This window comes from Trachypithecus francoisi, unplaced genomic scaffold (genome assembly GCF_009764315.1).
Source record: "Trachypithecus francoisi isolate TF-2019V2 unplaced genomic scaffold, Tfra_2.0 Lachesis_group15, whole genome shotgun sequence".
NCBI lineage: Eukaryota > Metazoa > Chordata > Mammalia > Primates > Cercopithecidae > Trachypithecus > Trachypithecus francoisi.
This window is the reverse complement of record NW_022681460.1, coordinates 45,517,360-45,529,700: the sequence shown is the minus strand read 5'-3', so window position 1 is coordinate 45,529,700 and position 12,341 is coordinate 45,517,360. Positions and strand designations below refer to the sequence as shown.

The following is a 12,341-nucleotide window of genomic DNA, read 5'->3' as shown; positions in this document are numbered from 1 at the left end:
CTTCTGAAGATAGCAGAAAGATTTATCTTGTTTTTTGTTTCTTTTTAATCCAATGTAGGGCTATGTTTTAAAGCAAAAACAAATAGTACACCAGGCTTGTAGAGCAACAGTTTATCCTAATAAGTTTTTTAATAAACCACGCTTATTATTTACTTTTTTAAACAAAATTCAAGTACATTCTGAGGCAATCTAGAAAAATTCCTTTACTTCCTTCTTTTCTACTTTCTTCTGCAATCTTTGTCAGGAGTGATTTTCATACATACACACACATAAATCTTTCATAAACCATGCAAGCATATTCATATACTTAGTTTCTACAAACTGTATTTACCTCATTTCAGAAACATAACTTTAGAGAATTTCAAAAAATACAAAAATCTAAATCTTGTTGGCCACAGTTATAATTCTAAGAAAAGTTTCTGATTTTATTCTGTAACTATAGAAAACCTACTAGGATTTGGGAAGATGAGAATAACTTCTTTCTCTCTGAAAAGTATTATTTAATTACTGGAAATTATAGTCAATCTTACGGAAATAATGACTGTGTAATATAGTTGAACTCAACTTTCAAGAAAAAAAAAAAAGGTGAGTTTTGCTAGTTGTGCTGTTCACCAATGTTTCAACAAAGGAATTTACTGATGTCAGAGTAATATGTCTTAAGGGAGGATTCAGTATAGTGATTATCATTCATGCTTATATTAAGAAAAAAAGTCATTTTAAAAAAATGGTATGCTATTAAATTCCTTCAGTTGGTTGTTACTATCTTTCTGCTAATATTTCTATTTTGGTCATTAAAATTGTGGGTAGTTTAATTCACAAGAGAAATATAGTAAAGAAAAAAAAACCTGAAGTTTGAATCAATCAAATGTACTATTTTATTGTGGTTCCAGTAAAAGGCTTAATGGGAAAGCAGACTGTACCTATTAGCTAATCTCCAAACAGCATTTCATCTCTGAATCTAATTTATTAGACCCTTATATAAATAATCAAGATTTGACTGCTCAAAAGTCATTGCCAACATCTCCATCCATACATGAGTACCATTCATCATCCTCTTTCCCACCATCCCCATCACACTCTGTGGCAGTGCTATCATCCCTGCTTCTAGGCTTTTAATCTTTAAGTTTTCGTCCACATTCCTCAATAGTTTTTGCCCCATCTAATCCATCCCCAAGAAGCCTCATACTTAATTTTCAATGTTGCCATCTCTTTCCTCTTTCCTATAAGTACAGTGCCTCTCAAAGCAGACTCTAAAAATAATCACCTATTCAGTAGTACCCATGAACAAATCATATCTCATTTGTTCAAAATACTCTTGATTACTTCTCTGTTGAACTTTCTTAGAATACTCTACTCGTTCTCCTTTAGGTACTTGAATTGTGAATATGGGTTTTAAAAGGACTGAGGAATCTAAGAAAACACACTTCTGGCTGGGATGAATAGAAACGTACTGGAATCATAAGCAGCGATTGAAAATATAGGCAGAATCAGCACTCTGAGGCCTGAATCAAAGGAGGAGGATTGATGCATGTGGAGCATGATACTATATGTCCAAGTGGCTATATGTCCAGTAAGTAATTGCAAATTTACATCTGAATTTCAGTTCAAGGTTGTAGCTAAAGTTCAGATTATATAAGTGTATATGGTCCTATTGTGATAACATCTTTCTAAAAAATGAGAATGTTAAGGCAAAAATATTTCATTTCCATGTAGTTTGCTAGTGGCTGAGCTGAATTCAAAATTCAGATTTTTCTATTCATTCTTTTATACAAAACTTAATATACTGATCATAATAAAATAGTCTTCAACCATTTTAGTATTGACAATTATAAAATTGTCAATTTTATAGTATTGACAATAATGCTTGGAATAAAAACTAATATAAAGGCAAAATGAAACTGCTTGTAATTCTTCATCATGGTAGTTAATTTAAATCAGATTTAATAAAGGACAAAGGAAAAATATGTGTATGTGAAGTAAAAAACGAGGTTCTGGTCACTTAGAAGGCTTTAGAAATTAAGACCCTAGGATTTTCAAAATTATACCTAATTTTACATCAAAACTCATGACTTTCTTTCTTCTTTCTCTACCACCATCAATAGTTTTATATTTGACTAGCTTTGTGGAAGTCACTGAGAATATGAGAAATAAAATACATTTGAAATAAAACACATTGAGTTAGCAGAGCAAGAATGAAAGAGAGAAATGTAGTACCAGCACAATCCCTGAAATACAAGAAAAAATATGGCAAGAAAAAGTGTGGTTGTCTGAACAAGCTGATTGTAGGAATCGGGTTGGAGAAGACTTTAGTTTGAATGAGTCACTCTCATCTCGCATTTTAACATGTGATTAAGACAGCTGAGAAGGAAAATATTTTTCCTCTTTGTGAGGCTGCAGTGTCTGGGTTTCTAAGCCCAAATGCTACGCAACTACGTGCTTGACAGTCCTTCTATGACAATGGAAAGACAAGAATCAGAGGGAAAACTTATTGCAGTGGCAGGTTTGAAGCCTCAGGAAAAAAAAAATGCTTTTGTTGATATTATAGAAGAATTCACAGAACCACTTAGAGGATAATTCGGTCACTTCTCTCTTTTGTACTGTGTACTTTTCGATTGTCATTGGAAATTTGCTTTCCAGTAAGCCTTCCGTATCTGTGGGCTGTGACACAAAAGCTTTACAAGCTTAAGCAAGTAAACTGGATACTGTAATACCCTCCACAAAGTACTGTGAAAATAAAAAATAAGGCTAAGTTTTCAGAAGCAAGCACATTTGTTAAATTCACTGAGCCACTGGGGAGAAGGAATCTCCTTGAGAGTAAATGCTTTTCTGAAAAAGTAACCAAATGCATAGTCATTTGTATGCTAAAGTGTTACTAGTCAGCAAAAGGAGGAACATGTTCAGTAGCATTTAAATGCTATTAATCTTCTGATGGACAAAAATTAATTATTATATAGGAACAGCACAGTGAGAAACACTCAACATATTCAGACAGGAGTGAAAAATGTCTATTGAAAACCAAGAATTTAGAGGAAAAAGTAGGCATTTCCTATATTAACTTGAATAATTGGAGACCATCATTCTAAGTGAAGTAACTCAGGAATAGAAAACCAAACACTGTATATTGTCACTCATAAGTGGGAGCTAAGCTATGAGGATGCAAAGACCTAAGAATGATACAATGGAATTTGGGAACTTGGGGGAAAGGGTGAGAGGGGTGTGAGGGATAAAAGACTGCAAAATTGGCTATGGTATATACTGCTTGGGTGATGACTGCACCAAAATCTCACAAATCACCACTAAAGAATTAACTCATGGCCGGGCACAGTGGCTCATGTCTGTAATCCCAACACTTCGGGAGGCTGAGGCTGGCAGATCACCAGAGGTCAGGAGTTCAAGACCAGCCTGACCAACATGGTGAAACACCGTCTCTATAAAAATACAAAGTTAGCCAGGCATGATCCCAGCTACTCGGGGGGTTGAGGCAGGAGAATCACTTGAACCCAGGAGGCGGAGGTTGCAGTGAGCCGAGATCATGCCACTGCACTCCAGCCTGGGCGACAGAGCAAGACTCCAACTAAAAAAAAATAACACAGAACTTACTCATGTAAACAAACATCACCTGTTCCCCCCAAAATCCATAGAAATAAACAAACAAATAAATAAAATAATAGTTAGTCCCCTGATACTTCCCCTAGCTAACAGCAGCAGTAACAAGAAGACCAGGTTACAAACTGAAGGTTTAGCACATGTTATACTTTAAAATCTCTTACGACTTGCCCCAAAAATTGTATTTTTGTTATTATTTTTGGCAATTAGGAACTCACATTTTAACAACCTCTATACAACAAATAAAATCATCATAAATGAAAATATAATTTGAAAGATAATAGTTTTAGTTCCATTAATAATGATAAACACAAAAAATCAGAGAATTTTAACAACAATTGAACTTGGAATTCAAAGACGAGAAAGGCAATATGGAGAATCACAAACAATATTAAAATTAGGGCATAAATAGAGCTGAGCTTTAGGCATAGACTGTAGATGACGATTCATAAATCTCCAAATTTATATCATAAATTTTTATTCCAAAGTAAAAAATAATTAAATATATAAAATAAATGTTTAATGCTTTCTATGTAAATTTACTGCATAATACAATTATGTGCTGTACCCGTACAACGTACTGGGTCTAGTTCATGTTATTAAAGTGGAGTAAAAACATGTGTAAACATTGCAATGCTTAAGAGAAAAAATGAGGTAAGTTCCTATATTGTCTTGATTGCCCAGGAGAATCTGAGATTATAAAGAGGTTAAAAGAAAACTAAGCACTAAATAAGGGGAGCACAGAGACTAGAAACTCAACATATTCATGCAAGCCTAAATATGTTCTCTGTAGAGAAAAATGCTTAGATGTTCAGGGGCACATCTCTAAGGGCATCACAAGGTTCTAGCATATGTGGGACTTCTGGATGAGAAACACTGCTTTAGGTAAACAATTATCGATCAAGATGCTGTTTTGATCATAAACTATAAGTGTTAGCTTTTTCCATATTTGACCACTAGAATTTTCATTTTATAGTATCAGCTGCTCAGGTTGGACAAACAGATTGGTCAAAACCATACAGCTACTCCACCTTCTAGTTGTATGGCCATAAGTAAATTACTTAGGTTATACAAACATCAGCTTTCTAACTTAAAAAAAAAGAAAGATATAATACTATAAATAAGTAATGGTATCTACTTCAAAAGTTTATTATTACAAGTAAATGAATAAATACATGGAGAGTGTTTTAAACTATGTCTGGGACACAGTAGGCATGTAATATATGTCTGCTATGATTTTTCGTAATGGACCATATTCATACATTTATATTGGATGCAGCTGAGAAGCAGATTGAGGCATTAGCACCAGTCATAATGGTCTTTCAATTCTGCAAAATTTTCCAAGCCCTTTCCTGCTTTAGGGTGCTTGCATATGCTGTTCTCTTTGCCTAGAACACTCCCTTGCCCTTTCTTCACCTTGATAATTTCTCCTCAAACTCTAGGTCTCAGCTGCCTATTTTTCTACTGTGAGTTCTAACCTGACTTGCCCTTCCACTCTTGACCTCTAGTGTAACTCAAAATTACCCTGTATATTAAGGCACTATACCATTTACTTTTCTCTTATATCTTAATTATAACTTGTATGTCTTCGTGTGTGTGTGTGTGTGTGTGTGTGTAAAACTCTCCATATGAATTCCTGCTATTTTCTAAGTTCAATAAGGGAAGAGATCATGTCTATTTTGTTAGCTTTAAATACAGTGCTTGGTATATCATTATTATTCAATACATATTCATCAAATAAAAGAATGAATAAAATTAAATAAATGAATGAATAAAATTCATGAGAAATAGAGCTGATTATAATTAGCTTGTGGATAGTGCTGAATTCCAGAATACCTCATCATTTTTTAAAGACACATAATAAAAATGTTGAACAAGAAGCACAAGTTAACATCTCCTTGTATCTCCTTCTCATAATAGGGATATGGAAGAAATGTCATTATTCATAATGTGGCCAGAATTTCCTCTAAGATATTACAAGAGAAAAGGACAAAATAAGCGTAACATCAATCAAAAGATAATTATCCAAAAATATAAATAAAATACCAGTAAATTATGTCAAGCATAAGCTTACATAAAAAAGGTACATAATCTTTTCAAATCTATTCTTTACTTAACTATGGATACATTGAAGTCAGAGTATTTAGAAAAAAAGAATTTTTTTAAACTAAAAGGTGTAAAAATAAAGTGCTTTATTTTATACTTTTAGGAAATATTAGGATCTTTTAGAAACAAGTAGTGTGGCATACTCAAAAATGTAAATAACTGGTTTATTGAAATGTGAGCTTAGTGCATCTTCTGTAGTTGATCTTATGTCTTATTTATGTGGACTAATAATCTGAGCTGTAGTTCTTAATCATGGTTATAGATTTATGTTACCTGTGAAACTTTAAAAAAAATGAAAGTGTCCAAGATTCAAAGTTTGGAAATACTGTTTCAAATGGTATCGGGTATGTGTTAGGCATTAGTGTATTTATTAAAGCTTTAGAACTGCCTCTGATATGAAGACAAAATTAGATACCACTTCTTCATAGAGAGATATAAACTTGGTTATGATTGAGAAACAATATCTGAATACTTCTCAAAAAATAACACTGCATACTGAAGCAAGATTGAGAAATTATATGGGTACTCTTAATCACCTGCTTTATTTGTACTAGATAATTTTAATAACCTGCACACTAGAAAAATAATTAAATATAGTCATTTGAAAGTTCTGTACTTCCTCTAATTTCCCATTCAATTAAATATCATTTATTTAATTTAATTTGACAAATATTTATTGAGTGCTTGCTATCCCCAAGGCACTTTTCTCTGACATGGAGAAATCAGAAAGTGTAAAATTTGATTATAGACCTTGTACAGCTTATGTCAAGTGGAGACACAAACATACACAGTTTTCTTAATTAAAAAAGGGTAATGCCATGATGGAGTATTCTGGTACATAAAGTATACAAACTTCCTCCTTCTCCCCAAGACACAGACAACTTAATGGAGCTGTCAAAGATTTTCATGGAGTGGGTAGCATTTGAGATGGATCCAAGAAGATGAATAGGACTTTTACTGATGAACAGGATTTTTACTGCAGAACAAAAGAAGACTTCAGCAGGCTGGGTGCGGTGGCTCACGCCTGTGATCTGAACACTTTGGGAGGCCGAGGCGGGCAGATCATGAGGTCAAGAAATCGAGACCATCCTGGCAAACATGGTGAAACCCCATCTCTACTAAAAATGCAAAAACTAGCTGGGCGTGGTGGTGGGCGCTTGTAGTCCCAGCTACTCGGGAGGCTGAGGCAGGAGAATTGCTTGAACCCAGGAGGCGGAGGTTGCAGTGAGTGGAGATCGCGCGACTGCACTCCAACTGCGCAACAGAGTGAGACTCCTTCAAAGAAGGAGAAGGAGAAGGAGAAGAAGGAGAAGAAGAAGAATTGAGCAATTTGGAGCCATCAAATAAGTGATGTTTTGGGGAGTTTGGCTATATCAGGGAGATGATAGAAAGGAGTGTAGGGACTAGATTACTGAAGTCTACAGATGTCTTCTACCCAGAATTATTGATCCTGTGATCATTGCAGAGGTACATATGGTGTAGAAAGAGAAGACATAATCTAATTCTGTTCCTCCAAGGAATGTTTAGTGATATTGGGAAAATAATGCGCACATGAAATAAGAACAGCATAATATTAATATTAAATCATATATTACTGATGAATACTATATCTCATAAATTTAGATAAGCATATTGCAGAGAAAGAGAAGAGCATCCACACAACTACATAGCAGACTAACTGGTTATCCCAGTTCAATTAAAACACAGGGTTCCTGAAAGAAAATAATGGGAAGTGAAGATAAAAAGGTGAGAGAGAGCAAGACCATAGAAGATCCTATACATAAAAATTTAAATTTATTGGCTTTTTAATGGCCAATAAGGATTCTCTAACAGTTTGTACAACAAGGAAGTAGAGAAACGACAGGATTAGATTGTCATTGCTGTTTGTTATTGTTGAAGTTGTCCTGGTTCAAGCAGTCATCATCTGCCTGGAACAGAATTAGACTTTTATGGTGGGACTTGGGTGCACTGCAAAGGAGGAAGGCCATAGGCAGAATAAATAGTTACATGGCTATTGCAATAGTCCCAGCAGGAGGTAATGAGATCCAGAACACAGTGGCATGTAGACCAGAAAGAAGATGTGTAATTGCACTGTGAGAACATTTTGACCGAAGAAGAGGGCTGGGTTGGTGAATATGGGTGTTATCTTTGAAAAGAGAAGAAGATATAAAATTAAGTAAAAGAATGTCCTAGGCATTTGGATGTGACAGAGAGAGCAAGTATCCACTGAGGTTCTTAGTCACAGAGTGGTTAAAAACCTTATGACTTCCATCACTGTCACTTCATGATTATCAGCTTTGCTGACATTCCTGGTTGCTACTAAAGGGGTAAGAATATATATTCCTCTTAGATTGATTTCCCACCATAAATCAAATTTAGAAATTATATAAATGCTAAATGTTTATGGTAGTTTGTTCTAGATATTACTTTCATATTTTTACTAACTACCTAGGGATTAATATGAATGGGCATTGATAAGCTTATTCTGTAGGTGAAAAGTATTGATTAAATAATATAAGAGCTATTTGCTTATCCTAAATTAAAATTCCCTTTTGTAAATGACATCGTGGGCATAAGTGAACATTACTGTGTGATGTAATTAAAAGATATAAATATAAGAGGGGTAAAAACATCTAGCCTTACCATATTAATTTAAGTCTGTCAGTGGTGAAAATATTTCTGGCTTTAAAAAGCACTTGTCATTTGGTTATGTTAGGGAAATTCATAAAGTAAAATTGATTTTCCAAGATGAGAACAATAAAATTGAAAATAAGGTTAAAATATAATTATAATGAGAAAAAATTCTGAAAAATAAGTGCCATGCCCCATGAAATATATTTGCGGAAAATAAAAGCAGAAGTAAAGTTCACTTTTGGCTCATCACTTAACTATATTTATAGAGCTGCATGTATTTTTCAAGTCTTGACATTGACAATTCTTCAATAGTAACTAATTTTGTAAAAATTAAAAGATTTCCAGTAATATATTAAGCTGTATTATTAATCAATATAAACAACCCAAACATTAATACAATCTAGATCATTAAAGACTAACAAAACTGTGCCTAAATTAACATCGACTCATCTATTGTACAGTAATTGCTAAATAACTGTAAAATACATTACATTCTGTTCATTACTGTTTCAATTATAATGTCCTTTTCTATGCACTTCTGTGTTCATCTACATTTATCTAAAAATAATGGAAAAGCAAATACTTACCAAAATGGTGGTAACAATCAAAGAACGATTGGATAAGGAATCTGTGATGTTTGCTGGCTTTCCCTTTTGACTTTCTGTCATATTCAGGCCACTGGCTGGATCCCACGTTCCAATCTATAAAATAGCATATGGACTTTGTAAATTGTCCATCAGGCACCTGGGAGAGAGTACTGCAAGAGAAAGTTAAGATTGCTAACACTTATTATTCACCTCTGCTGCATTATCTGCTGCCGTTAAGTAAAGGCAGCTTGTTTTAAGCATGATTCACTGCTCTGTGAAGTGTGTTCAGTGAAGTGTAACATTAAAGAACAAAATGATCCACTGAACTTCTCCAGTCAGTATGGGAGCTTAATTTTCCATTCAAGCTTCCATTCACCAAGATAAACCACATTTGATGATACCTTGATAGCTGGTTGGAAACTCATTAATAGCACACATCTTTTACTGTAATGGATCTATCTCATCCTCTCATTATAAAGATAACATGCCATATTATACAGACAAAGCTAAAAGAGCAAAATCGAGGGATCCAAGATAAATTAACAGGTAAAGGTAGGCTTAAGGGAAGCATTGATTAGTGTTTTGCACTACCCCTGGTAGGATGAAACCATGCTCAGAATTATCTTTGGAGATTTAAAAACACATCTTTGCACCTTTTAAAATGCTCCCAAGAAAGGAGAAGACAGTAAAATCTCATCTGAATAACACATTCCAATACTTTCTTCTGTACTCCATTTAATATAAATTTTAATTTAACTAATACCTTCTGATAGATTAGGTCATATACACACAGTGTTTAGACATTTTGTTTTCACTGAACACAGCCTATGAGATAATGCAGACAAGCCTCCAGAAGACACATGTAAGCACAGGATGTCACAAAATGCATTGATTAGATGGTTTATTGACACTTATACCATTGCACTATCATATAACAATGATCACCAATAAGGAAGAGCAGAGGCAAAAGATGTGAAATCATTTTTTTTCTTCACTATCTCAAACCTAGGAGTAATCAATAACAAATATGTCTTTCATACTGTCCTAGATAAGTATCCAAATTACTTTTCTCAAAGAAAAGGAAAACTATCAAATTATCTTTAAAATAATTGTTTGTACATAAATTAAGTCTTTTTTAAATGGCATTGATTTAGCAGGTATTATTTACTCTGTTCTAACTAAATATGCTAACAAAGGTCCCATCAGCATAACCTCTTTGCCATATTTCCTCATAGGGAGTTAATTTTCCTTTCACCATTAAATTATGTATAGTCCTGATGTTTGTGTTAGGAAAGGAAAAAGTCAAGTAATTCAGTATTCCTTCCAAACTAAACCACCTACTGGCCAATTACATTTCTTTACATTAGACTATGCTTATGCCAAAGTCCTGAAGATGGAGTCTAATTCTATTTCGGAATCAATAATGAAAGACTTTAGGGGCCAAGCAGGTCATATCAATGTGAAACATGATAATGTATAGGGCCGTAGTAAGAATTTCTACTCAAGTGTGTGCAATTTTTAAATCTCACAAAATGTCAAGGCACAGTGGAAAGGAGGGACCACAACCCCAATCCTGCTTTTCCAACAGCTGTGTGCCTTGGGACTGCATGTTCCCAGATCAGGTGCTTTAGTTGAGTTTCCAGTAAGGCACCACCAGGACTAGTAGAGGGCTTGCTGGGGACCTGAGTAGGGAAGGATGGAGGGGTGTCAAAACTAGAATGCCTGTTGACCTGCTTAAAGTGTTTAAATTTTTATTTATTTGTTTATTTATTTATTTTTATTTTTTACTTTTTTTATTTTTATTTTTGTTGTTGTTGTTGAGACGGAGTCTTGCTCTGTCGTCCAGGCTGGAGTGCAGTGGCACAATCTCGGCTCACTGCAAGCTCTGCCTCCCGAGTTCACACCATTCTCCTGCCTCAGCCTCCTGAGTAGCTGGGACTACAGGCGCCTGCCACCACCCCAGGCTAATTTTTTGTATTTTTAGTAGAGACAGGGTTTCACCGTGTTAGCCACGATGGTCTCGATCTCCTGACCTCGTGATCCGCCCGCCTCGGCCTCCCAACATGCTGGAATTACAGGCGTGAGCCACCCGCGCCCGGCCTATTTATTTATTTAAGATGGAGTCTTGCTCTGTCACCAGGCTGGAGTGCAGTGGTGCAATCTCTGCTCACTGCAACCTGTGCTTCCCGGGTTCAAGCAATTCTCCTGCCTCAGCTTCCCGAATAGCTGGGACCACAGGCACCCGCCACCACGCTTGGCTAATTTTTGTATTTTTAGTATAGACGGGGTTTCACCATGTTGGCCAGAATGGTCTCGATCTCTTGACCTCGTGATCCACCCGCCTCGGCCTCCCAAAGTAATAGGATTACAGGCGTGAGCCACTGTACCTGGCCAAAGTGTTTCAAATTTTAAATCATTTGCAAATACTCTTTTGGCTAAACAAGACACATGTGCAGATAGTACTTTGCAGTGAATGACTGTCACTTTTCTATATCTGGTCCATAATTAATACCTATCATGCATTTGTTCCCTTAGATTTTACTTTCTTTATGTATAAATTGTCAAAATAGCTAGGATTTTCAGATGTGTAATTCTACCACTCAAACCACTGACAAACATCATTTGTCCACTGTGGTCTATCTAATAACACCGTAGAAAGTTTTCAACTTTCTAAACAAGTAACTGATACAAAGAATTTCCCATTTCACATAATGCCACCCTCTATTATTATTTTTATAACAATAATTTAGCTTAATGTTCATTCATCTTATTATCTGAAAACACTTCTCTTGTTTCATTATTAGTTAGTTGCTTTTTCTAGTTTTTTTGGAGTTCAGACACAGATGCATATTACATGAATCTACAATTTCCTACACTCACGAGTATTAGTTATTCTCTCTTGTAAATCTCAGCTTTCTTAGCATAACATTATGAAATTTCAGAACTATCAGTGGCTTTAAAATTTTAAGTCAAATAAAGTTTTAGATATTCCCTAGATTGTCAAATATATGACTCAAAACTTTTCCATTGAGGAAGTTGTCACCAGAGATTTTGTTTTGTTTTAATGGTAAAAACCATGGATGAAGTAATGGCAATCTATTTTTATCTATTTGGGAACCACTATTTTGTCATATGACTTATGACTTGTTCAAGCTTTTGAAGTACTTTTTTTTTTTTTTTTTAGCTCTGAAATGGAATTAAGATGCTTAAGCACTACTGACCTTATAGAATTGTTTCATATATGGTGACTGACATCCTGGTTTGCCCAGGTACTGTCTTCATTAATAATACCCTCTTGTACAAATAAAAAATATCATGATTTGGGTAATAAATTACAGGACCATTCTAATTATAAGGACTCAATTAGATACAAGAAGTATGAAAGTGCTTCAAAAGTCTTAAGGAGCT

The 12,341-nt window shown here is 34.8% G+C and overlaps 1 protein-coding gene across 4 annotated transcripts in view; it reads right to left on the bottom strand.

Moving 5' to 3' along the window:
* The window catches only part of GRIK2 (glutamate ionotropic receptor kainate type subunit 2), a 716,255-nt gene that overhangs the window by 255,511 nt on the left and 448,403 nt on the right, over window positions 1-12,341 (bottom strand). For all 4 annotated transcript variants that reach the window (XM_033234701.1, XM_033234699.1, XM_033234702.1 and 1 more), the window contains one exon: window positions 8,934-9,047. In XM_033234701.1, coding sequence (XP_033090592.1) covers window positions 8,934-9,047 — 114 coding nt within the window. The remainder of the gene's footprint in view (window positions 1-8,933; window positions 9,048-12,341) is intronic.